Below are 26,937 nucleotides of genomic sequence, written 5' to 3' on the forward strand. Positions count from 1 at the left end.
ATGCATTTATGTAAAAATGAGTTGTACAATAAATTTCAGTGCAATAATCACTCAGTCTCAATTCTTGAGATAGAAACTACAAATTTTAACTTCAAGTATAATCAATTCTACTTTTGCCTAAACAAACATCTTAAAATTATCCAAAATCAATTATATACTTCTAAAATTCTTTTGACCCTTTCAAAACCAAACCAAACATTAACTAAGATCACATAATTGTGCTTTAAGAAATTCCCTTGAAAAAGTTGTACGTTGGTGCCATTGTCCACCAAAACTTTATTGTAGCCATAGTGTTTACCATAAAAGAAAATGGTCCAATAGTTGATTGCTTTCTATTTCCAGCATTACAATAATTTTACAGCGCGCATTATAATAATTTTGCAGCGCGAATTAAGCAAGTCAAGATCATGTACGAAAATATTAATTTATGTTACATTTATTATTAGTCTACTGTCACACTAATCACATAATTAATTTTAGCATAAGAAAGAAAAGTAGACAAGTCACATGATTAATAGTTATAGATAGATTAATTAATCACTCACCGACACAAAAATCTTCACCTTTTTATGCTTCTTTTTCAACTTTTCCTATTTCCACTCTCTCACATTACTAGCAATAACAACAATGTCTCTTCCGTCGTATTTTCCTCTTCGTTGGGAAAGCACGTGCCAACAATGGTGGTACGCATCACCAATCGACTTAGCAGCCTCAAACGGCCACTACGATCTCGTCATCGAGCTTCTCCACCTCGACACAAACCTCTTAATCAAACTCACTTCCCTCCAAAGAATCCGCCGCCTCGAAACTCTTTGGGACGACGACGAGTCACAGTTCCATGGCGTCGCCAAATGCCGCTCCCAGGTTGCCAGAAAACTCATGCTCGAATGCGAAACGGGGAATAGAAACTCTCTTGTTAAAGCTGGATATGGTGGATGGCTTCTTTACACTGCTGCTTCTGCTGGTGACGTGGATTTTGTAACTGAATTGTTGAGAAGAGAGGCTTCTCTTGTTTTTGGTGAAGGTGAGTATGGTGTTACTGATATTTTGTATGCTGCTGCGAGGAGTAAGAATTGTGAGGTTTTTAGGATTGTGTTTGATTATGCAATGTTGAAAAATAGTGGAGAAGTGTTGAATTTGGATGAGGTTTTTAAGATGGATATGGTGAATAGAGCAGTTCATGCCGCGGCTAGAGGTGGTAATTGGGAGATACTCAATGAGTTTGTTGGAAGTGTTCATGACATTTTAGCTTATAGAGATTCTCATGGTTGTACTGTTTTGCATTCAGCAGCTGCTACAGGACAAGTTGAGGTCAGATAGATTCTCTAAATTATCATTTTATCTTCAATTTAGTACTTAAATTTTGGTTTATTTGTGTAATTGCGGTCAAACGTTGTCGATTTAATTGATTGTAGCCTCCTTTGGATCGTGGATGGACGGGACATTATTTTGATATATATCATGGTAATGATGCAGGTGGTGAGAAAGCTACTTGAATCTTTTGATATTATCAACTTAAGAGATGATCACGGGAACACGGCGTTACATGTAGCTTGTTACAGGGGTTACTTACCTGTGGTAGAGATTCTAATAGACGCATCTCCTTTGTTAGCAATGTTAGTCAACAATCATGGAGATACTTTACTTCATTTGGCAGTGGCTGGTTTCAAAAGTCCTGGTTTCTGTAGACTAGACAAGCATGCCGAACTCATGAAGCGATTGGTGAGTGAAAAGATTGTGAAGACACGGGAGATTGTTAACTTAAAGAACAAGGATGGAAGAACTGCTCTTCATGTATCCGTGATTGATAACATCCAAGTTGAGGTAGTGGAATTGTTGATGTCTTTGCCATCAATTGATTTGAATGTTTGTGATGTTGATGGGCTGACCCCTTTAGATCTTTTGAAGCAAAGGTCACGGTCGACGTCTTCTGATTTTTTAATCAAAAGGTTGATTTCTGCGGGAGGGGTGAATCGTGAACTTATTTCGAACAATTCTGAATCAAGTTGTAGTGTGCAGCCGCTGCAGAAGATTCAAATCGGTGTAAATGGAACGAGTCCTGGTACTTTGTTTAGAATACCAGATGCAGAGATATTCTTGTACACCGGCATTGAGAATGCATCTGATGCCAATTATGTTCAAACTAGTCCTGAATCATATTCTTGCTCAAGTGAACTAAGTAACTCTGATGGTGCCGATTCTCCATATAACAACAAATCTAGCTCGGTTAATAACGCTGCAAGACGCTTAAAGTTTCTTCTAAGGTGGCGTAGGAGAAAAGGCAGAAAAGCCGCTTTCTCCGATTTGGAAGATGATGATTCTCTTGATCCTTTTAGTTCAAGTAGAAACTTGGATGAGGTTTCAATCCCATTAAGGCAAAGATACTCGCAATCATGTTCCCCTAGAACACATTCGATAAGGAATTTTCTTCCAAGTCCATCCTCCAAAATGAATTTCACTACAGGCCTCATCCAAGGAGTAATTCAGCTAAATCCACATGTTACTCTTCCTGCTCATTCAACTCCTAATCTTTTTCAAGAGTTGTCTGTGGTTTCTCTTTCTTCGAACAATAAACAAAAGAATCTCGATATAATGGGACCCTCTTGCTCAAATCGATTGAACTACAAACAAGATTCTTTCAATAAGAAATTGATGAATCCTTATCTTTCTTTCGGAGCACAAGACCTCATGAACATCAATGATTCAAATAGCTGTGAATCAAATCGGAGTTATAAGCATTTCAGTTCGTTAGTTGCATAGCTAACTGTTGTCACTTGTCAACAACTGAGTAAGAACAGATGATAATATATTATTGGCTTGTAATGACAATTTTGTAAATTATTCTAATTTTTTTTTACCACTATGTCTATTTTTAGTAAGAACATGATGATAATATATGTGTATTATGAGAGACTAGAGTTGAAGTTTTTTGTACCATTATGTCTATTTTTAGCAAGTAAACTCAGCCAAATTTAGATTGTAGCTTTTCTGATTGGACAAATCAGTTGTCAACTTTGATTCTATGTCAAAAAAGTCCCTTCATAATGTCAAATAAAACAATTTTTTTCCACCTAATGAAACAATTTGAGAATAACATGTACCCCACGTACATTTACCCCACACACACACATGGGTGATGATCCGAAACAAAAAGAGTAGTTTGTGGCTAGAGCCATGTAAGACACTCACGTAACAGCAACGAAAAATAACTGACCTTTTTCCAATTATAGCTACTCTCTCTATGTTATATAAATGCAATTAGTTATCTTACTCATGCAAAAGAGTCATTACAAAAACATACATTAAGCATCCTTACTGCTTGTGCGTGTAACCTTATTTACCTACCTTCAACTCACAAATCAAAACTATTGTATGTGTTCATTTGAAGTAAAATTGTAAGGTGATCGGAAAAACAAAATGGGTGTAGGTGACGAAAGAGGGCAACCTGAAGAAACTAGTACTGTTGACGCAAGACAAAAGGCTATTGATGATTGGCTTCCTGTAACTGCTTCAAGAGAGGCCAAATGGTGGTATTCGGCTTTCCACAATCTTACCGCCATGGTTGGTGCTGGTGTTCTCACCCTTCCATATGCTCTATCCAATATGGGCTGGTAAATAAGACACTTTTTATGAATTCATAAGAAAATAAATATCATTGCATATAATTGTAACCATATTAAAGAGTCTGATAGTTTATATTCTATTTTTAAAACAACAAGTACATGGTTATTAATTCATTATTATATATTTGATATAACATAATAGGGGACCCGGAGTTGCCATTCTTATTCTATCATGGGTGATTACATTGTACACTCTATGGCAAATGGTCGAGATGCATGAAATGATTCCTGGAAAGAGATTTGATAGGTATCATGAATTGGGACAAGAAGCCTTTGGAGAGAAATTGGGCCTTTGGATTGTGGTTCCACAACAAATTCTTGTTGAAGCTGGCACATGTATTGTGTACATGGTCACCGGTGGTAAATCACTGAAGAAAATTCATGACACTCTTTGTCCTGATTGCAAAGATATCAGAACCTCATATTGGATTATTATTTTCGCATCAGTCAACTTTGTTCTTGCACAATGCCCTAACTTTAACTCCCTTTCTATTATATCTCTGAGCGCAGCTGCTATGTCTTTGACGTAAGTAATCAAATTTTACTTTGAAACATTATATGTTATATTGATAGGCTCAAATGATTGTTTAAATTTGTATGTTTGAATTAATTTACTAGATACTCAACCATAGCGTGGGCTGCTTCGCTTAAAAAAGGGATTACCCCAGAAGTGAATTATGGAGCAAGATCAACTAAAACTGCTGATGTTATATTCAACTTCCTTTCTGCATTGGGAGATGTAGCATTTGCTTATGCAGGTCATAATGTGGTTCTAGAAATTCAAGCAACTATGCCCTCAACCCATGAAGTGCCTTCCAAGAAACCTATGTGGAAAGGAGTTATTTTGGCATACATAGGAGTTGCTTACTGCTATTTCCCTGTTGCAATCATTGGATACTATATGTTTGGTAACTCTGTTGAGGATAACATTCTCATTTCACTAGAAAAGCCTGCTTGGCTCATTGCTGCTGCTAACTTGTTTGTTGTTATCCATGTTATTGGAGGCTATCAGGTGAATTCATTCAATTTGATTTACTCGTTACAATAGTATTTAAGACGTAACTATAATTTTGATCTTAATTTATAAATTTAATTTGCGCCTCTGGGTGAGACGGATACTTGATCTGGCACTATATATTATTATTAGCATTTTTTTGTTGTAAAAAACAGGTATTTGCAATGCCCGTGTTTGACATGATTGAAACTCTCATGGTTAAGAAATTAAATTTTCCACCTACTTTTGCACTCCGATTTTCAGTTCGCAGTATATATGTTGGTATGTTATATACTTTACTCGTTGACAATATGGATTAATGTAAGCTTCATCCATTGGTATGTATGTAGTTAATTTTTTAATCCTATTTTGCAGCATTGACCATGTTCATTGGCATTTGCATCCCTTTCTTTGGTTCGCTTCTTGGGTTTCTCGGAGGATTTGCATTTGCCCCGACAACTTACTTTGTAAGTAAACTTTTCTTTCTATACTTAATAAATTTAAAAATAATATTTCAAATTAAATATTAACAATAAAATGCATTGCAAATAACAACATTATGGATGAAAATAATAATGGTTAGAAATTCACTAAAATTAGTTACTTAGATTCTTCAACAAAGATTAGTCATTAGACAAAATCATTAAATAGTTTGCACCAATAACATGGTTAGCAAAAAATACATTACAAAATTAAAGTTTATCTTAACTTATCTTATTGTATCTATCATTCTTGTAGTTGCCTTGTATCATCTGGCTCAGACTCAAGAAACCCAAAAAATTTGGCTTGTCTTGGACAATTAATATGGTATGTTATTTACTACATAAATGAAATATAAGCAAAAAAAATGGTTGAAAATAAGATATATGTGGTCTAAATTTTAGAAGATATAGATCAATTTTTCAACTAATTTTCATATTATTGTTTTATTTAAAGTATATAATACTCAATCCATTCTTTATTATAAAAAAGTTTAAACTTTTTTTTTATTTATTGAACAAATTATGTATATGATCTATATATAGACCAAATACATCATTTATTCAGTGAATTCAAAAAGTAAATATTTGACTATAATAGAAAATGAAGAAAGAATCATTTAAAGTTTCTTATTCAATTATCAAGTTGCTTTAATTAACTTTGTTATGTATTTTTTTTTTCAATTTCAGATATGCATTTTTATTGGAGTCTTATTAATGATACTATCTCCAATTGGTGCTTTGAGAAATATCATTGTACAAGCCAAGACCTACAAGTTCTTCTCATAAACTACGAGAACAAAACATCAATTTTTCTCGCTCATTTAAAGTTGATGGAAGAAACTAAGTACAACTAGATAATGCATGCACAACATAAGGTTGTACAATACAATGTTATCGCACCTATATGTGTTATAGTGGTGTGATAACAATTTTCATGGTTTAAAAATAATTGTCATGCCCCATGAGTTTTATACTGTGTGGGTGCAATACACATAGAACAACTACATAAATTGTAACAAAGTTCTACATCAATAAAATTGTTTAATGGTTAACATTGTTATGAATTGTTTTTGTTCCATTTATTTCTGTTAATTAAATTTTTGTTTAGCTTAGTTGGTAGCGAAGGACTATCACAAACAAAATTGATTTGATTTTAATGAAACTTTCTCTCTAGTGGTGAAACCAACAACAATGGACTATACTTAGTTTGGCTATTACCTACCAACGGGATATTTAGAAAATAAACATCAATAAGACCTCTCTAAATTGAAACCTTCAAGAAGAAGTATACATGGTTCAACCACCAGGTTTGGTTCATCAAGACAAGGCTCTTGTATGCAAATTGAACAAAGTTCTATATGGGCTCAAGCAAGCCTATAAATCATTGTATGAAAAGTTGGCTCAAGCTCTAGTTCAATTTGGGTTTTCTCACTCAAGGTGTTACCATTCTCTATTTGTGTATTGTAAATAAGGTTTGACCCTTTTTGCATTTGTGTAAGTTGATGACATACTTATAATAAGGTATTTATTTGATCTGGTGCGTAATATTATCAACAAGTTGCATGATACTTTTGTTTTAAAAAGTCTTGGAAAGCTTAAATACTTCATGAGAATAGAAATAAATTCTTGGACTAATGGATCACTTTTGCTAACTCAAACGAAATACAACAAAGACTTACTTGTTAGAGAAAATATGAGTAAAGTTGTGGGCTATTTTATACGTATGCAAATATATACAATCCAAATAGTAGCAAGTGATTAAAAGTGAGTGTGTTGGTCCCATAGGAATTGTATTAACTTAAATTGATTCCTCAAGGTAAAACTTTGTAAATAGCCATGAACAAAGGATAATAATAATGGTTTATTGTCACATATTCAGATTGCGTATTATTGAGTATGATTTAAGAATTTCTACTTAGTCTTTTAGATGAGGATTCTCGTGGTGTCTCTTTTTCTAGATTCGTGTCTGTTTAGTTCGTCTCCGAACCTTTGGTCCTCCTTATAATAAAAAAAGTTTAAATAAGTGTAACAGGCATGATGGACAATAATCCAATTAATGAATTTTATTTAATGTGTGTATGATGAGATATGTGGTGATAAATGAGGCCAAAGTATGATCTAATGGTGTGTGCCTACAACATCAAATCAAATGTAAAATGGAACAAATTCCTAAGTCTCTCAATAACATTACTGCATATATTTTTTGCGTTATGTTTTTCCTTATGGTTGTAGTTATTTATTCCTAAAGCAACTAACTAGAAAATATATATTTTATACTATTTTCAACCATATTTATCATAAGTTCTACTTAATTAAAAAAAAAATTGAACATTAATAAATTTTTACCTATTTCTAAGATGATCAACCAAAGAAATAAATATATAATAATAAGTCACATGATAAAAATGCATCACCAAAGTCACAACATTTCACACAAAAGACTACTTTTCATTAAATTTTACAGTGCTCAACATAAAAAATTTGGCTCATGGGGAGCATGATAAATACAACAAAACATATTCTCAAGCTTAACATTTATAAACAATAATAAAGAGAAAATATAAACATAGGAACACTTGTACTTGTGAAAATCACAAGAGACAGGTTTTGTCATGTCTAATAGCACTGCATTTTCTAAGAGAGGTGTTCTTGACCGACCATATTGACCCCGACCGACCACATTGACCCCGACTGATCACTATGAGGAAATTGTAATCCTTCCATAATCTTCTTAGCACACGAGGACTCTCCTCCGATGATCGATCACAAAGGATTTCAACTGCAAGTGCATCCAACGACTCTCTATAATTCACTCATAACAAATAATAAGTTTCTCCAAGAATCTCCATTGATACATTGAGAGGAGAAAGAAGGAGGGTTTTCTCCAAGAATCTCTATTGATGCATTGAGAGGAGGAAGAAAGAGGGGGTTCTCCAAGAATCTCCATTGATGCATGTGGGAGCTAGTGTGAGTAGTGAAGAAAGGCATGAGAGTTTCACACATTACTCTCTTTAGCATAAAGTGTGGTAAGCATCCTAAACTTCTTTATCATCATCCTCATCTTTATGACACACCCTTCTAATCTAAAACTCTTGTTCAAATTTATGCGCAGATCATCATAAAGAAGTTAAGCTTTTGGCACCTTGTGTTGATGGAAATCAGTGAGGTGGAAGGTGGAGTTGAATGTTACTAGGAAGAGAGAAGAAAACTCTCACTATCTTCAAGTTCAACATTTATCTTCATCTTCAAATTTAGATTCATCTTTTTAAGGTGGAGTTCTTTAGCTAGTTGGGTAGAATTTCTTAAGGAGGCAATCGCATGATGGAAAAATTGAGATTTTGTGTTTGATTTTTAATTTGCATGCTACATGATTAGTAATTAAATATGAGAAAAAGGTTCGTATACTGTAAAATTATTTTATATTGTCAACCAATCACAATCAGAATAAATCACACTTTAAATTAAAAGTTATTTTAATGACAAGGCATTTTGTTAGTTTTCTATTGAATGACAATGTAAAATAATTTTACATTGTCAGTGCATATACATTAAACTCATTAAATATGATTTATTATTAAATAATTGTATGAGAAATGAGTTAGTGAAGATAGTGGCTTAATAAGTTTTATTATTAGTAATTAAATATAATATAATTAAATATAATATAATTAAATAAAAAAATCAAATAAAAAGAAAGTGAGGATAGAAGTTATATAATTATATAATTAAATATTATATAATTAAATGGAGAGAGCTTGAAGGTTTTGAGAGAAATTTGATGAAAAAACTTTTATGGTTATAATATAATTTAGTGCAGATATAAATAAACAAATTTACATTTACTAAAATTTATTTTATTACATTTATACAATCTGTGAATTACATTTTGTGATTAAATTGATTTTATTCAATTAAACTTTTTACACAGTGCGCTGTTAATACAAATTCAGTGAAAGGGTATAATCGGGATAAAGGAACACAATAATTTGTTTTTGTTAATATATAAACCCAATTCGGTAAAAGTTCCCGCCATTTTTCATCCAGCACCTCGAACCAGAGAAACCCTAGAAAGAGCAAAAGAAGAGAAAGCAAAATGAAGGAAGAAATCAAGTCGGAATTCGAAAAAGCTGGGTTCAATCTCGACAAAGAAGAAGAGATTCTGAGCCAATGTAACTACTTCTTCCTTTTCCCTCTATTAATTAATCGATTAATGTTATTACTTTGTTTATATACTCAACTGTGTTGCAAAATGTGTAGGTCTAACCTTTTGCATCAACTACAGTCTCACTCCTATGGACCTCGTTTCAAGCTGGGAAATTTACTACCTTAACAGGTTTTTGAATTTTGTTCATTATTTATCTATTTATAATCTCTTTGAATTTATCAGTTTATTTATTTATAAGTTAGTTTTAATTCAACAAATTTCGTTTTCTGAATGATAATTTGCAATGGTGGTTTTTGACAGACAACTAGATGAACCAATTGTACAAAATGCTGAAATGGAGGGTTTTCTGTTGCATCTACAAAATAGCGTGAAAGAGGATATTATAAAGCAGGAAACTGGTTTGCATCTTTATTCCATCGGAGATGTAGAAATGTAAGCATATCTATGAACTTGTATCTATCCCATTGATATGAACTACACGTCGTTGATGCATACTAGGATACTGCTATGTATAGCAGTTTTTGTTTATTGCTGTATATGTTAATGGTCTGAAATAGGAAATAACTAATAAAGCAGGCAAAGTTGTTGAAATGAAGGATAAATTATTCTGATGAAAAAAATCATTTTATGCAGGATCTCAAGTATTGATGAAACGAAGGACGATGCTCCCAGCACACCAACGAATAACCGTCAAGATGTTTATTCGCCTATACATGATACACCATCTTTGTACGGGAATATTTTAGCATCTGGAAAACCAGCAGATCTGGTGACACCTTTTTCCAAACGGACAGATAGGTTTGCGGTGAAATTCAGCATCAACACCATATCTGATGCAGACAATGGAAAACAAGAAGTTAACAGCGAGAATGCAGAGAATGACGAGTACAGTATTGTTAAGAAAGTCGTAACCCGAAAAAGGTGCTCATTGGTGATTCATGGATCAGGGCCGAAACCAGGTTGCAGATTCATGTATGATAGAACTGAGGATAGGGTATGTGATTTTTAGTGTTTCTTTTAGACCTTTACTATTTTACATTACGGTTGTTTGCTGATACTTGCTTATTGATAATTTGATATTTAGATTAATGCAATAGAAAATCGAATTAGAAAACATGCAAGAGCACTTGTAGCTTCTGGGCTCTATGAAGAACCAACAGACCCTACAATTGCCTCACCGGTAAGTTTAATGCATCTATTTCTCTCATGCATACACAGAATTTTGATGGCAAATTCATAAGCACCAAATTTTAATTATTGGCTTGTCCAATGAAATTGTCATACTATTTTGTTTTTAACATGTGCATACATTGGAATATCTTGGCCTAAGGGGGGAACATTGTCTAATAACTTGAAGTAATATGTTTAACAGAGAAATTTTTTTGCCGTTGGCATGATTTGCTGTGATGGAGAAGGCCGTCTTAATGAGAAATCTGTCATGCTACAGAGCAGGTAAATATCCATTAAAGTTTAAAGCCTAGAGTTATAGTTTCTGTCACCAAACGTATTTTCCAACCTGAGGTGTATCGTTCGCAACTTATTTTTACGTGACTATATCCAAACATAAATAATTTTACTCTCAGTTCACTTTTAACCAAAATAATTTTTTAAATCAATTCGTTGAACACCAATTTTCACCACCAGAAACCAAACACATAACTTGCAGCAACACTTATATGTTTCTTACTTTTAAGTTTTAACTATTCAAGTTATACATGGATTTGTTTTCTAATATTGCAATACATACTTCAACAGTATTGAACATTCTGGAGGGGAATGCATCCGCCTAGACTTACAACGTTTAAGTCATTATTCAGTTTTCCCTGGCCAGGTAAGAAATGGTGAGTTAATTGTAGATTTCAAACGTGCAGTTGTGTATCAGAATTGTAAGTTATATTGGGAAGACTTCATCTTGATAGGTAGTTGGAATCGGAGGGCATAATCCTAGTGGGCATTGCCTAGTTGCATCTAAATTGGTTGATCATATACCTATCTCGGTTGCTAACGAGGATTTGAATCCTTCAAAGCGGCAAGCTATTGATAAGGAGAATCAGCTAACCGAACCTCTTTGTAATCAGAGAGAGTTATCAATGGTATGCATCCCTTTTCTTTGTTGCTAATGAATTCTCCTGGAAACTAAATTCTAAATTATGCATCACAATTTATTTTTAATTAATTAATTACTTCTGATCATTTAAAACTTCTCTTCTACCGTTTTGCTATTGAGTCATTTTCACAATGGCCGAACACCTAATAAAGTAATTTCCAAATCTAGCTAGTCTAAGAATGATCATAAGGCACTATTGACAATCTTATTTAAGTATGATTGAAATATTATTTATTTTCACATTGCAAGTAATCCTATACACAATGTATTTCAAATATTTTTGTCACTAATTTCTAGTTTACATATGCTCTTGGGCCTAACAGATTATTGCGGCGGGCCCTTTTACTACAACCGACAATTTGTTGTTTGAGCCTCTTGTAGAACTGCTGGCATATGCAAAGCGAAGACCACCACAGTTGCTTGTATTGGTAAACATACATTTACCACCTACAATTAAATTTGCATCTTTGTACTTGTTTATCATAATTAGTGATTTTGCGGTCTTACAAAATAACAGTTAGACCATGAGATTGCAAACTTGATAATATTGAGAACATTTTATCACAGCTGGGACCATTTATTGATTCTGAACACCCAGACATCAAGAGAGGAACCGTCGATATGGATTTTGATGACATATTTCGTTTTCAAGTATTGAAGAAGGTAATAACCTTAGTAGGATTTGTTTTTGGAAGTTTCATATGTTGTCCTAAATCCTAACCTACACCATGGTCGTTGTTCCCAGCTGGAAGATTACGTTGAAAGTATGGATTCTGCCGTACGCGTTCTCTTTGTACCATCTATACGAGATGCTAACCATGATTTTGTTTTTCCTCAGGTAATGATATATCTCTAGATTTGTTAGCCATTCATTTAGTTTATTCAAGTCAAAGATCCATAAATTAATTTCCATGATTTGTTTTTGCAGCCTGCGTTTGATATCAGTCTATCTAAGGTATATTTTGAAGTATTTAGAAATTAATCTTCAAAAATGTTGTGCTGGGCGTTCATGCTTACATGGTTATTTTCTTTTATCATCAGATAGCCAGTCTCCCTAATCCTGGAATCTTCGAGGCAAATGAGGTATCATGGTCCATGATTTACTCTTGTTTCTTGTTTTATGAACTCCACATAATACATTTGAGCTTCTTTAGATGAAAAACTGTGCTTACACATAATAAGCATATTGGTTATGAAATCTCTCTCTAGATTGAGAAACTTCTAGTTCTGGTTTGTCAATATTACTCTTATGTCTGATTTCAAACAAAAAAGAAAAAGTATCTATAGGGTTTTGCTAGTTGCTGATTCTATGGAAAGATGTTTTTTTGATCAAGGGTTGGGTTTCAGGTCAAAGTTGGTTGCTGCACTTTGGATGTTCTCAAGCAGATCAGTGGGGAGGAGATATCACGAACTGCAACTGATGCAAAACCTATTGATCGTTTGAGTAGACTTACAAATCATATTCTTAACCAACAAAGGTAATGCTGTTATCTTGTTGTTTTTGTGTTTGATGTTAGGCTCAGCAATCATTAGAAACGAATCAAACAATTGATGCTTTTCAATTTTATGTCAGTTTCTATCCACTTTACCCACCGGCAGAAAGTGTTCCGTTGGACTTTTCTCTGGCGCCAGAAGCCCTTCAACTCTCATCGGTTCCAGATGTTCTTATCTTACCTTCAGATATCAAGTACTTTGTCAAGGTAAATTATTCAGTTCAAACTTGATTTCATTAGATAAATAACACTTCTAAGCATCAAATATGCCTGTTCTCGGGGTTGCTGGACAAGTAAAATACTATTTTTACTTCATGATAAAACATTTTCACTGGACAGGTTCTTAATAACGAAAACGAAGAGACCAACAGCAGGAAATGCATTGCTGTCAATCCGGGAAGATTAGCCAAAGGAGAAGGTGGGGGTACTTTTGTAGAGCTTGATTATAGTGGGGGTCATGATAAAATTAACGCTTCAATTGTGGCCATATGAATATTTGTTTACAACACACATCTTATTTGTATCAATGTATCAATTTAAGTTAATTTTGATTAAAAAACAGAAAAATATCGATTACTTGTAGGAAAGGATTTCATGACTTTACTATTGAGTAGCTTTCATAACTCTAGTGTATTTTGAATATAAATACTAGATGAGAGAATGGTGGTTAGAGAGAGATAAAGAGAAAGATACGAAAGTTATCAGTATTCAAAGTTACCTAAACTTAGTCTATTACTTGCCGCTTCTTTTAACCTGACAAGATGCCCTGAGGAGATGCAAGTGTAACAAAGAAAACATTGTTAAAAAAAATCAAAGAAAACATTGTTAAAAAAATCTTATGAATACAGTTTCTGTTTCTATTCATTTGGGTTAAATACATCTTTATGTCTCTTAAAAGGCATTGGTCTTAAAAGGCAATGACCAATTTAGTCGTTGTCCAGTGTTTTTTAATTTGATTTATCTATTAGTATATTTAATTTAATAGTGTTGATGTGGTACGATAATCGTCACGTTGATGACAATTCAATGTTCAAATTGGTCTACATTTCAGTAAAATGTTTTCAAACTAATTTATTAATTTAGTCGTTGTATTTAAACACTTAATATTACATTAACCTATATTTTTATCTAAATCATATCAAGTAAATTTTTATACATATGGAAAACACCAGGTTCATCAATTTAATCTCTATTTGATTTCTAAGTGTGAAATTAATCATCATCTCTGTCTAAAATTTATCAAAATAAATCTTTACATGTATCAACAACCAAAAATACATTTATCAACATAGTTTTTGAATTTGATTGCTAATTGTCAAATATTTATGTTTATCCAATTTATAATTAGAGAATAAAATTAAAAATATTGAAGAAGAATGAAAAAGATTAAACAGTAATAAAAAAATATTGATGAGGAATAAGATGAGCTGTCATAGACTAACTGAAAAACTGGGAAATGTTTGACACAATAATTGACAAATTTGAAATACTAGTAGAGTCAGGGGCGTGTTTGAAAGTATTTTACAAATACGAAAACTAATTTCAGGATTTTCATGTGACAATTAATGTACCACACCAACACTATTAACATTATTAACTTGTCTTAGCTTACAACACTAACTTAGTTCATTAGTTTAGTTAGTATCTAGATCCAATGGCTGTTATTTAATCTCAATGTGTGTATATAATCTAGCCACCTCATATACCTTATCAATTCATTCAATACAACAGTGACTTTCTTCTTTTGCTAATCTCTCTCCATTCTTTCTGTTACGATTCTGTTGCATAGTTTGTTACGTTTTTTCTTCCTTCAATGGCATACATCACCATTGTTGATATGGTATCAGAGCATATCAAGCTCTGGTAGCCATTGTCACTTTCTCTCTTTTTCTGTATCGTCTTCTTCGACGATCTTTCTTTTCTTCGATCGCTTTTCTTGCGATTCTTTCTTCTTCGATCGCTGCTTCTTGAGATTCTTTTTCCTTTATTCTTCAATGGCGTACCAGAGCTATGCAGATTTCTCCACCAATTCCGATAATCCCTTCTATTTACATCCAAACGAAAATCCAGCGCTTGTACTCGTTTCTCCTCCACTTGACGTCAAGAACTACCACATTTGGTCTCGTTCAATGCAGATTGCGTTGATTTCCAAGAACAAGGACAGGTTTATCGATGGAACTCTACCTAAACCACCGGTATCTGATCCTCTCTATGCGCCTTGGATTCGGTGCAATACGATGGTTCTAGCATGGATTCAACGCTCCATTTCAGAGTCAATTGCAAAGTCAGTGCTATGGATTGATAATGCAGCTGGAGTTTGGAGGAACTTGCAAATTCGGTTCTCTCATGGCGATATCTTTCGTATTTCTGACATCCAAGAAGAATTGTACAAATTTCGTCAAGGTACACTCGATGTCTCTAATTACTTCACTCAGATGAAAGTGATGTGGGATGAACTTGAAAATTACCGTCCCATTCCTGTTTGCACTTGTGCTATTCCATGTTCTTGCGATGCTATTGCCTCTGTTCAGCGTTATAGGGAACAAGATTATGTGTTGCGTTTCTTAAAGGGGTTAAATGACAAATTCACACACTCAAAATCACAAATTATGATGATGAACCCCCTTCCCAACATTGATAAGGCATTCTCCCTTGTTATCCAACAAGAGCGAGAATTGAATAGTTCTGTTTCCAATATGATGTCTCCTGCTAGTACCAATGATGAAGTTACTGCTCTGAATGTTCAAACTCAGAGTCACAATGGCAAATCTGGTTATGGTAATTCCTTCAAAGGAAAATCTCAGGGCTATGCTGGTCCTAAGGGACATGCTAGGGTATGCACTCACTGTGGAAGGACTAACCATACTATTGAGACTTGTTTTCTCAAGCATGGCTTCCCACCAGGTTACAAGGGAAAAGGCAAACCTGCAGGATCTACTGCTCCCTCAGGTTCTAATGCTAATTCTCAGCCAGCTGTTGTGGCTCACACTGCCTCTGAGAATCAATCCTCAGGCTCATCCTCTGCACCCTCGATTGGTCTTACAAAAGAGCAGTACACTCACATCTTGGCATTATTACAACAGTCCCAGCTTAATTCTCAAGCCAATTCCATTTCCACTTCTCCTTTTGCCTTAACCTCCCACTCACATACCAATGGTAAGAATCCTAATCTTTGGATTCTTGACACTGGAGCTACTGATCACATTTGCTTTGATCTTTCCTTATTCACTACTCATAAAAACATAGTTCCTATCCCTGTTAATTTGCCCAATGGTTCTCAGATAGTTGCATCCATAGCTGGCACTGTTGTCATTTCTCAATCTTTAACACTACAACATGTCTTGTACATCCCTAGTTTTCATGTCAATCTTGTTTCTATTGCTAAACTTGTTGATAGTAATGATTGTTTTGTTCAATTCCATGCTAATGCTTGTCACATAATGCATAACAATTCCAAGGCAGTGATTGGTATAGCTAATGTGCAAAGGGGCCTCTATATCCTCAAGACCACAAGTTCTCATTCATTTGTTCCTTCTGTTAATAATACTACTTGTAATACATGGCATTTAAGACTTGGTCATGTACCTTTCTTAGGTTTACAGGAAATTTCTAAATTGTTTCCTTTCATTACTTGTAATAATAAACTTGATCCTTGTGATTCTTGTCACTATGCAAAACAAAAGAGGTTATCTTTTCCTATTAGTGTTTCTAAATCTTGTGCTCCTTTTGATATTTTACATGCTGACCTATGGGGTCCTTTCTCTACTATTTCCACCTTAGGACATAGGTATTTCTTAACTTTAGTGGATGATTATACTAGGTTCACTTGGGTTATCTTTCTCAAAACAAAAGACCAGACCAAAACTAGCCTTATTCAATTTGTATCTCTCATTGAAAACCAATTCAAAACTTCCCTTAAGTGTCTTAGGTCTGACAATGGTACAGAATTCATTGCTCTTACTGATTTTTTACTCTCTAAGGGAATTGTTCACCAGAGATCCTGTGTTGAGACTCCTCAACAAAATGGTGTTGTTGAGCGAAAACACCAACATATTTTGAATGTAGCTCGACCCTTGTATTTTCATTCTAATGTCCCTCTGAATCTCTGGAATTTTTGTGTACAACATGCTGTACATCTTATCAACAGGCTGCCTACTCCCCTTCTGAAATCAAAATCTCCATATGAGGTTTTATTTCAACAGCCACCTTCTCTCATTCATTTAAAAGTATTTGGTTGTCTGTGTTTTTCATCTACTCTACAGGCACATAGGACAAAATTTCAACCTAGAGCTCAAAAAGCTGTTTTTCTAGGTTTTAGGGATGGTACCAAGGGCTATATAGTTTACAATATTGAGAGCCATGCCATCTCTGTATCCAGGAATGTCATCTTCTATGAACATCTCTTTTCCTTTAAGACTTCATCTGTTCCATCTACTTCTTCCAATCAGCCTCCTTCCATTGATTTTCTTGACTTACCTCCACATGCTCCTACTGATCCCTCCAGTACCACAGAGTTGTCCCCTCCTTCTGCTTTAGACTCTGACAGCACTAGCATTACCCAATCCACTCCTTTACCTATCAGTCCATCTACTGATTTTAATCCTTTACCTTGCAGTCCCTCTGATGACCCTGTATCTAGCTCTTCTAGTGACAGCATACCCTCCCCTGAGTCTTCTTTTCAGTCTGCTAATACAGACCCACCTTTACCCCCTTTAAGACAATCCACTAGATCTTCTAATCCTCCTAGATATCTAGATGATTACCATTGCTATACTGCTCAAACCCCTGTTTCAACTCATAACTCTATATCTCATATTTTTAAGGTTGCTTACCCTCTTTCTTCTTTTTTATCATATAAAAATTGTTCTCCTGCTTATAGACATTTTTGTTGTTCTATTTCATCACATGTTGAACCTAAAACATATTCCCAGGCAATTAAACATAACTGTTGGATAGATGCCATGAATGTTGAGTTGCAGGCTCTTGATAAGAATCATACTTGGACTGTAGTGGATTTGCCTTCTGGAAAGGTTCCCATTGGCTGCAGGTGGGTGTACAAGATCAAATACAAGGCTGATGGCTCTATTGAAAGGTACAAAGCCAGGCTTGTTGCAAAAGGGTACACTCAGCTTGAGGGAGTTGATTACTTTGATACTTTTTCTCCTGTGGCTAAGATCACCACAGTTCGAGTTCTTCTATCTGTTGCTGCCATTAAGGGCTGGTACTTGGAACAGTTGGATGTTAACAATGCTTTTTTGCATGGTGATTTGCATGAGGATGTCTACATGTCCATTCCTCCTGGTCTCTCTGTTTCCAACTCTACTCAGGTATGCAAATTACAGAAATCCTTGTATGGCCTTAAACAAGCAAGCAGGCAGTGGTATTCAAAGCTATTTGTCTTTCTTAATTCTTTGGGATTCTCTCAGTCTCAGGCAGATCACTCTTTGTACACCAAGGTTACTAGCACTGGTTTCACTGCCTTACTTGTCTATGTTGATGATATAGTCTTGGCAGGTGATTCACTTGATGAGATTCATTCTGTTAAACATGTCCTTGATCAGAAATTTAAGATTAAGGATCTTGGTCAGTTGCGGTTCTTTTTAGGCTTTGAAATAGCAAGATCCACTAAGGGCATTTTTTTGAACCAAAGGAAGTATACTCTTGAATTGCTGGAAGAGACAGGTTTACTTGCTTGCAAGCCTTCAACTGTGCCTTTTGATCCGAATTTGAAACTCTCCAATTCTACTGGTCAGGCCCTGCAAGATCCTACTTCCTTTCGCAAGCTAATTGGCAAATTGATTTATCTCACTCACACTAGACCAGATATTTCTTATGCTGTTCAACAATTGAGCCAATATGTTTCTAAGCCATTGCTTCCACATTACCAGGCTGCACTTAAGCTTCTCAGGTACCTCAAACTATTTCCAGCTAAGGGTATCTTATTCTCTTCCACTAGTGAGTTCAAGCTCTATGGATTTGCTGATTCTGATTGGGCCAGATGCCCGGATACTCGTAGATCCACCACTGGTTTTTGTGTTCTTCTTGGCTCATCTCTTATCTGCTGGAAATCAAAGAAACAAAACACGGTCTCTCAATCTTCAACTGAAGCTGAATACAGAGCTCTAGCTTCATTGTCTTGCGAGCTTCAGTGGTTGCAGTACTTATTCAAAGACCTCACCATTGTTATGTCTCAGCCAGCTTCTGTTTATTGCGACAGCAAATCGGCTATATACTTAGCCCACAATCCTGCATTTCACGAACGTAGCAAGCACATTGAACTTGACTGCCATGTTATTCGTGAAAAGATACAGTCCAAGCTTCTTCATCTTTTGCCTATCTCCACCAAAAACCAGCTTGCGGACATGTTCACTAAACCATTACATTCGCCGGCATTGAATTCCATCTTGTCCAAGTTAGGCCTATGTAATATACACAGTCCAACTTGGGGGGGGATCTTAGCTTACAACACTAACTTAGTTCATTAGTTTAGTTAGTATCTAGATCCAATGGCTGTTATTTAATCTCAATGTGTGTATATAATCTAGCCACCTCATGTACCTTATCAATTCATTCAATACAACAGTGACTTTCTTCTTTTGCTAATTTTCTCTCCATTCTTTCTGTTACAATTCTGTTGCATAGTTTGTTACGTTTTTTCTTCCTTCAATGGCATACATCACCATTGTTGATAACTTGCGTTACTTCCAAGTTCAATTCGTACTTAAACTCTAATGTTTTTAAAACCTCACATTACTTCCAAGTTCAATTCCTACTAAGAGTCTGTTTGGTAACACCAGAAAAAAGAGCTTTTAACTTTTAACTTTTAGTTTTTCAGTTCATATTAACAAAAAAGTTTTGTTTGGTAACTGTCATTTATCTTTTAGCTTGAAGTTTATATATATTTATATATATATATATATATATATATATATATATATATATATATATATATATATATATATATATATATATATATATATATATATATATATATATATATATATATATATATATATAAAATAGTGTTTGCGTTGTATAATTATATTCTTGTCGATTAACAAAAAAATGCAATATTTACTATTTTTTAACGACATTAAAATTACATGCCTTGTAATGAATTTAGAGATAGTGTTGCTAATTTTTTAATTTGTGAAACATTAAGAAATTATTACGACGACGAAGATTCGTAATAATATTGGAGTTTTTACCGTAAAATAGACCTATTTCTATTATTATTTTAGATTTATATAATTGAATTCAAAATCGTAATGATGTTATTTTATATATCTCGTTAAATTTATATATAAATTTTATTATATAAGTTCATTTAAAAATTTATATATAATTGTTCGATATAATTTGATGTTATTTTTAATTTTAATATATATTAATTTTTTTTGCATGTGTTTGCTAACATATGTATTTTTATTTTATAAAAATTAATTTAATTGTATAATATAATAATATAATGAAACTATCAATTTCTTAATTAAGAATGTCCTTTTATGTCATTTTGTATTTATCAGCTAGTATAACAGTTAATTTATCAAACACTCAATTTAACTTATCAGCTATCAGCTACCAGCTACAAGTCATCAGCTACCAGCTACCAGCTAGTTTTATCAAACAGAGCCTTAGAGTCTGTTTGGTAAGACAAAAAAAAGAGCTTTTAGCTTTTAGCTTTTCAGCTCGTATTAATAAAAAAAGCTCTATTTGGTAACTCTATTTTAGTTTTTAGCTTGTAGCTTTTAGCTTTTTTTTCAAAAGCTAATTGATGTAGCTTTTGAGCTTGTAGCTTGTGAGTTTTTCTTCCATTAATACCCTTATTATTTTAACTAAAATATATTATTACCCTCATTTATTAAAATGCCTTTAATGTCATTTTGTATCTATCAGCTAATGAAACAGCTAATTTACCAAACACTCACATTAACTTATCAACTATCAGCTACTAGCTATCAGCTACCAACTTGCTTATCAACTATCAGCTACCAACTTGCTTATCAACTATCAGCTACTAACTATCAGCTACCAGCTAAAAACTACCGGCTAGGTTTACCAAAGAAAGTCTTAAACTTTAATGTTTTTAAAACCCCACATTACTTCCAAGTTCAGTTCCTACTTATAACTTTAATGTTTTTAAAACCCCACATTTTACGCAGCTCCCAATTTGACCATTGGAACATTTTACACCATTCTCTTAATCAACTATGAAGGGTAAAACAAACACCGTCTTAGAAAGAAGGTGAGACTGAATTGATCCACATCCATCAAAGTGTTATTGTTTTACTGAATGATGATGGGTGTGAGACGATCAAGAGGGAGGGTATTAGAGCGGGCGTTGGAACAATACATCACTTTTCAACAGCAAGCTACTACTGTTGTTAGACTTATAAAACCAAAAAGAAAAAAAACTGATTTTTTCTGTCTTTCAAAAAATAAGTAAAACTAAAGATGCAATTAGTATACTTATTAACAAAAAATAAAATGATTTTCCCAAATCAAAAGAACTGTGCAAATCCTTAAGTAATTGCTGCAAAATTTAGCATCTAAAGATTTATTATTGTGTATAATCAGAAAATAAGAACAATGTATAAATACGCTAGTTCCCAGGAAAGAACATCTAGAAGAAGCTAATCCTCAAAGTGGCCGAATTGCTTAAATATAACAATAACTCCTATTCTGCTAACATGACTCTGCTAAAACACTCTTGATTCCATGAATAAGCTCAACTAAGATTCTACTGTAAATCACAAGTAGAGCTCAAGCAAAACCCATCAAAGACCGACCTATCATCTATAGAAGCAGTTGAAAACCATTTGGATGAACTGTGATTTAGGTGCAGGAGTTCAGATTAAGATTACTAATGAAACAGACTGCTGATTTACATCACCATGCCTCCATCAATGGTGAAAACCTGTAACCCAATAATCATATAATAAAGAGTAAGCTTTTGTGATAATGGAAAAAACAAACACTTGAATATAAGTTTGAAAAATACGTTAGTAAGTTCTTATGAAAAGGAACTCATATGCAAGATCAGTTAAATAAATGACCTGCCCAGTGATGTAGCTGGAAGCTTGATTAAGGGCCAAGAATTCCACTAGTCCAGCAACTTCTTCTGGTTGGCCATAACGTCCTGAATCCAACGTTAAAATAGTAAGTTTAAGTACTTAACAACATCTTCAATAAATTACAGCTTAAGAATATTTCTTTTGTTCTCACCTAATGGAATTGCCTCCAAAATCTTTTTTTCCAAGTCTTTTCCTAACTTGGCAGTCATGTCAGATGCAATAAATCCTGGAGCAACAGCATTAACCTAGCAAGAAAAACAGGGTTTTAACTAAATTTATCAATTGATAATATCAGGAAGAAATGCGATTATTTTAGAAAATTACAGTGATGCCTCTGCTAGAATATTCTTTTGCAACAGATTTTGTCAGACCAATTACTCCTGCCTTTGCAGCAGCATAATTGGCTTGTCCAGCATTGCCAATCAAACCAACAACTGATGCAATATTGATTATCCTTCCCTGAAAATATACAAGTACCACATTTAATTCAACTTTGAAAGATCTATAGTTCCCAAGTAAAATTCCTAAAAGAAATCAAAGAAAAGGAAGGATAAAAGAATAAATTGTAGTCACCTTCTTATTCTTCATCATAATCTTAGCAGCTGCCTGCAAAATAAATGAACCGTCTCATCAAATTAAAAAGAAAAGGGAAAACTTAAATTCAATACAAACTCATTCTTAAAATATTCACCTGTGTGGAAAGAAAAACACCGGTGAGATTTAGATCAATAACCTCCTGCCACTGAGATTTCTTCATTCTCATTAGTAAACCATCTCTAGTTATTCCTAAAACCACACAATATTTATTTGAGTATGAGGGAAAATAAAGAGGGTAGCACAATCACAAGATCTTTTCAACTTACCGGCATTGTTTATCAATACATCAACAGTTCCCCAAGCATCTACTGCCTACAGATGTGAAAGTCATAAAGCAGCAAAGGTAGAACAAGATCAATCTAATAATTCAAGAATAGCTGCTCACAGTTTTAATCATAGAGTTCACATCAGCTTCATTAGAAACATCTCCACCAAATGTTAGAGCCTGTCCACCCAGTGCCTCAATCTACAAATAATAATCAAACAAACTAATGCAGTTCAGTCATTCCTTGTAAAATAGCCTGAACACTAATGCTCAAATAACACGGTGACTAGAATTGACAAAATTAGAATAATAAAACACAAATGTCATCAAGCATGGGTGAATATAACATACATCTACAACCACCCAGAAATCCAGTTATAAAGCACAAGTTTAAAAATTACGGCAAATTACAAATTTATATAACGAAAACCTTATTAATTTTCTTTAGGATCTCAATCATTATCATTAATTATGTCCTTTTTATCCAACTTTGCCTCGACTTAATAAAGAACAAAACACAGAGCATGAAAGTAGAAGACCATAAAACCCGCGCTAGAAAAAAACAATCATAGAGTGATCAACAGCTTTGGATGAAAACTAGGAAACAACATGAATTGTCATAGGGATGCATTGCACCGATATACAAATTCCTAGAACTATAGCACATGACGCGCCTGTCTCTAGAGGAAACATGATCAAATTTTAAAAATTACAAAAACTGTAAAATTGTAGAGGAAATCATCTAGCACTGTACTATCACCAACTTTATAAGCCTAACATATATTTGGGGCATGATGGATATCCTAAGTCACTAACAATTATATTTAAAAATGTTTCCAGAGTATATTGCGTATGAATAAAAATATCACAGACTGAAAGTAACACATTGAACTTTCAGTTGTATGTTATATATAAACCTTAACCGTGGTCCTAAAACTAGATTGGTACAAAAACAGTAACATTAATGGCAACATTGCACATACAAGTAATCACACAATTTCAAAATGCAGTTTTCTACCTCTTTGGAAACCTCTTCAGCTTCCTTAGACGATCTTGCGTAATTGACCAATACCTACAACATAAGAAGTCCATGTAACCGAACATCATGATCCAAAAGTAAATCACGAAGACATTACAGCAATGTACACGAAAGCATGTTTCGATTAATTTGCACTTGTATAAATAATTTAAAAAGAATTTAGTAATAACTTATAATGAAAATTCTAACTTCTAATTAGCTTCTACTTCCCAATTATTAAAAAACGCTCTAGTTTAACTTCTCTATAAACACTTACAAACATGAATAGTGAATAATTTCATTTTTAGTTTATGCCAATACTAACCTTGCAACCAGCTTTACCTAACGCTAGCGCAATTGCTCTGCCAATACCTCTGGAGGCTCCGGTTACAATCACAACCGGCGCTTCCACTTTCTGAACTGCTCCAGTCACAGCTTCCTCCGCAGTAGCAACCTGTGCTCTCACAACTGAAATCACACGTTCTCGAATTAGCGAAACTGGAAAAAACATATTAGAAAAAATTGAATAAAAATGAAGATAGTAATACCGGTGGAGGAAAACGAAGAATTGGATCTGCAGTGAAGAGGAGAAACTTGACGGAGATGATTCATGGACGGAGACCATTGGCGGATCTGATTGATTTTACGGTTAGTGGCGGCGGCGAAAGTGGCGGCTCGGAGAGCGACGCAATTGGATCCGGTAAGAGAAGCCATTATTGGTCGGAAGAGATGGGGAGAAGAGAGAATGGAAGAAGCCAGAGAAAATGAAGAGAGGAGGTTGTTTAAATGGAAATTTGTAGTGTTGTTGTTTAGTGCTTTGGGAGCTCCGGAGAGTGAGAATGTTGTTGTTAAAAGGACGATACAAACAATGTGTTAATGAATGTTTAGTCTAAGTTAGGTAGGCGGAAGCTCACTTAGTAGTGGCGATAATAGTGTGCCATTCATAATTATGATACAAAGGGCACATTTGTAAATTTCGTTCATATTTTTATTACATTACACTTGATTGTATACTAAATGACATTTTTCTCAAATTAATAGTTTAATTTAAGCGTTGAGAAATAACTGCGAATTATGCGGAGAAGCAAGTGTGAGTTTTAAGTTTCATATTGTTTAGAAAAATAGAGGTTGAACACTTTATATATGAGATGACTCATACGTCTATCACCTTAAGACTTTGGACGAATATGTGGTGTCTCTCTCACTTGTTTGGGTGGGTCTTAAACCTTTAGATGAGTGTCTAACCCAATGTGTATGTTAATGTTTCCCTCTTAATGATGACCCATTATAAAGTAGGAGGAGAAGCTCAAGATTGTTGGTGTAAGTTTTTAACTCAACTATTAGTAGTTGATATTGTTAGGTTGTTTGACGTCATCACAAAGATTTGAACTTTGATATTCGCGATTATGTGTGTGAATTTTTAGTAGTTATTTCCACTTTGTATACAAACCTAAAAAAAGAATAACAGAAACTCGAGGTCAATCCGGGTGGAATTTGAATTTTGATGAAGCAAAGACATAATTTTGAAGATTATGATGTAACATGGAAATGAAAAGAGAGCATGTCGCCCAACGCGCCGCCCCCGTCTAGAAGCACGTGCTTAGATGTAGCAAGTCGAGACCCTAGATCGCAAACCAAAAATGAAAGGCTCACTATGACAAAAGACCTAAAAGAAGTCTAAATTAGGCCTTTGGACCACCAAGTTATCAAGTTCAGCACAACTTTATTTGAATCTAAAGAGGAGGAGATGGTCACCCCAATCATGAGGAACATTGATTTGTTTTCCTTTGCACTCTCAGAGATGTCATGCATATATACCAGAGTGGTATATCATCGGCTCTCCATTGATCCAACTATGAAACCAGTGTCTCAAAGGAAATAAAAGGTTGACAAGGAGAAAAGAGCAGTTATTAATGAAGAAGTGCAAAGGCTGACAAGTGTCATTTTATAAGGGAGACTCTACAAAGTGTGAAGGGCTTCTAAAGTGACTAGGGGAACATGAAATCGCCCTAGTCCCCACCAAAGTAGATTAAGGGGCTTGTGGTTGTCACATTTGTGGACGAGCCCTAGCCCACAAGCTGTTAAGGGCGGGTTATTATTGACACACCCCAATTAAGGACATTATGGTGTTTGTTAGGCAATACGAAAAATTTCATAGGCACACCAACATGCATCAAGCACCCATTGAACTCCTTCATTTTGTCACGACACCCTGACCATTCTTTGGGGTGTGGACCTTCCGGAACATTTTGCCTTGGCACTCGACTAGCTAATTTTTTTTATTCTTAGAGTGGATTACTTCACAAAGTGGATAGAAGCTAAAACCTTTTCTAAGATCACGGCAGACAGGGTCTACCATTTTTATATGAAGAAACTCCTATGCAGGTTTGGTTTACCAAGTGTCATCATTTTATACAATGGAACTCAGTTTGTCAACACTATGTAGTTGATTTCAGTCACTAACTAGGAATGCAAACAAAATTTGTTTGTATAGTACATTCGTAGACCAAAGGGCAAGCTGAATTAGTAAATAAGGAGATATTTAAGGGGATAAAAAAGAAGTTAGATAATGCCAAAGGACTCTGGGCTGAACACCTTCACGAACTGTTGTGGCCATATCATATCACCCCACAGTTAACCACTAAGGAGACTTCTTTCACCATGTTGCATGAGAAGATGTCATGCTGCCTGTAGAAATCGATACACCTTTTTGGTGACACTCTCTGTTCAATGCGAAATATAATGAGGTGGGGCTAAGATGTGTCACTGACTTGATTGTGGAAACAAGAGGATGTTTCCCATATTTAAATTTTCACCGCCAAGCAAAGTGTTGCCAAATAGTGCAACTCCAAAGTTGTAACAAAGGAAATGCAATAAGGTGATTTGGTGTTAAGAGAAGTCGGCGTGCTTGTCCCATTAGGGGAAACTACAACCCAACTGGGAAGGAACAGATTGCATATACCAGAAATTGTTCCATCGAGCTTACAAACTCGAGGAGTTAGATGGACGAATCATTCTCAGAACTTAAAACTTAGTTAACCAAAGATATTATTATAGTTAATTGTTTATTAAAAAGGTGAGTTTCTTATTAGTGTATGAATCTCTTTGAAAAAACTATT

The 26,937-nt window shown here is 34.4% G+C and overlaps 4 protein-coding genes across 4 annotated transcripts; 3 read left to right on the top strand and 1 right to left on the bottom strand.

The window, feature by feature from the left end:
- The first annotated feature begins 543 nt into the window (after window positions 1–543).
- Window positions 544–2,899, top strand: LOC131661508 (uncharacterized). The gene is made up of 2 exons (XM_058931073.1): window positions 544–1,311; window positions 1,477–2,899. The coding sequence occupies exons 1-2, from the start codon at window positions 628–630 to the stop codon at window positions 2,758–2,760; spliced, it is 1,968 nt and encodes a 655-aa protein (XP_058787056.1). The 5' UTR covers window positions 544–627; the 3' UTR covers window positions 2,761–2,899.
- Window positions 2,900–3,412: 513 nt separating this feature from the next.
- Window positions 3,413–6,136, top strand: LOC131661509 (lysine histidine transporter 2-like). Its single transcript, XM_058931074.1, has 7 exons — window positions 3,413–3,611; window positions 3,766–4,149; window positions 4,242–4,635; window positions 4,794–4,899; window positions 4,993–5,084; window positions 5,356–5,424; window positions 5,787–6,136. The coding sequence occupies exons 1-7, from the start codon at window positions 3,418–3,420 to the stop codon at window positions 5,883–5,885; spliced, it is 1,338 nt and encodes a 445-aa protein (XP_058787057.1). The 5' UTR covers window positions 3,413–3,417; the 3' UTR covers window positions 5,886–6,136.
- Window positions 6,137–9,127: 2,991 nt separating this feature from the next.
- LOC131655808 (uncharacterized) lies at window positions 9,128–13,638 on the top strand. Its single transcript, XM_058925614.1, has 16 exons — window positions 9,128–9,268; window positions 9,357–9,432; window positions 9,565–9,696; window positions 9,898–10,258; window positions 10,349–10,444; window positions 10,637–10,716; window positions 11,020–11,095; window positions 11,184–11,357; window positions 11,695–11,799; window positions 11,939–12,034; window positions 12,117–12,209; window positions 12,300–12,326; window positions 12,413–12,454; window positions 12,719–12,849; window positions 12,945–13,071; window positions 13,204–13,638. The coding sequence occupies exons 1-16, from the start codon at window positions 9,193–9,195 to the stop codon at window positions 13,354–13,356; spliced, it is 1,845 nt and encodes a 614-aa protein (XP_058781597.1). The 5' UTR covers window positions 9,128–9,192; the 3' UTR covers window positions 13,357–13,638.
- Window positions 13,639–21,394: 7,756 nt separating this feature from the next.
- Window positions 21,395–24,714, bottom strand: LOC131655809 (3-oxoacyl-[acyl-carrier-protein] reductase 4). The gene is made up of 11 exons (XM_058925615.1): window positions 24,367–24,714; window positions 24,144–24,286; window positions 23,819–23,872; window positions 22,921–23,001; window positions 22,802–22,847; window positions 22,630–22,724; window positions 22,512–22,544; window positions 22,263–22,397; window positions 22,090–22,183; window positions 21,921–22,003; window positions 21,395–21,781 (listed from the first exon to the last, which is right to left on the bottom strand). Exons 1-11 carry the CDS (start codon window positions 24,530–24,532, stop codon window positions 21,749–21,751), a joined length of 963 nt encoding a protein of 320 aa, XP_058781598.1. The 5' UTR covers window positions 24,533–24,714; the 3' UTR covers window positions 21,395–21,748.
- Window positions 24,715–26,937: the final 2,223 nt, after the last annotated feature.

Source organism: Vicia villosa, linkage group LG3 (genome assembly GCF_029867415.1).
Source record: "Vicia villosa cultivar HV-30 ecotype Madison, WI linkage group LG3, Vvil1.0, whole genome shotgun sequence".
NCBI classification, from domain to species: Eukaryota; Viridiplantae; Streptophyta; class Magnoliopsida; order Fabales; family Fabaceae; genus Vicia; species Vicia villosa.

Excerpts from the sequence above, each read along its gene's own strand:
- LOC131661508 (XM_058931073.1), top strand. The coding sequence starts at position 628 with ATGTCTCTTCCGTCGTATTTTCCTCTTCGTTGGGAAAGCACGTGCCAA. Across the intron at positions 1,312-1,476 it reads CTGCTACAGGACAAGTTGAG|GTGGTGAGAAAGCTACTTGA; the intron begins GTCAGATAGATT and ends GTAATGATGCAG.
- LOC131661509 (XM_058931074.1), top strand. The coding sequence starts at position 3,418 with ATGGGTGTAGGTGACGAAAGAGGGCAACCTGAAGAAACTAGTACTGTT. Across the intron at positions 3,612-3,765 it reads GCTCTATCCAATATGGGCTG|GGGACCCGGAGTTGCCATTC; the intron begins GTAAATAAGACA and ends ATAACATAATAG. Across the intron at positions 4,150-4,241 it reads GCAGCTGCTATGTCTTTGAC|ATACTCAACCATAGCGTGGG; the intron begins GTAAGTAATCAA and ends TTAATTTACTAG.
- LOC131655808 (XM_058925614.1), top strand. The coding sequence starts at position 9,193 with ATGAAGGAAGAAATCAAGTCGGAATTCGAAAAAGCTGGGTTCAATCTC. Across the intron at positions 9,269-9,356 it reads AGAAGAGATTCTGAGCCAAT|GTCTAACCTTTTGCATCAAC; the intron begins GTAACTACTTCT and ends CAAAATGTGTAG. Across the intron at positions 9,433-9,564 it reads GAAATTTACTACCTTAACAG|ACAACTAGATGAACCAATTG; the intron begins GTTTTTGAATTT and ends GGTTTTTGACAG.
- LOC131655809 (XM_058925615.1), bottom strand. The coding sequence starts at position 24,532 with ATGGCTTCTCTTACCGGATCCAATTGCGTCGCTCTCCGAGCCGCCACT. Across the intron at positions 22,398-22,511 it reads TTATGATGAAGAATAAGAAG|GGAAGGATAATCAATATTGC; the intron begins GTGACTACAATT and ends GTATATTTTCAG. Across the intron at positions 21,782-21,920 it reads CCAGCTACATCACTGGGCAG|GTTTTCACCATTGATGGAGG; the intron begins GTCATTTATTTA and ends ATTGGGTTACAG.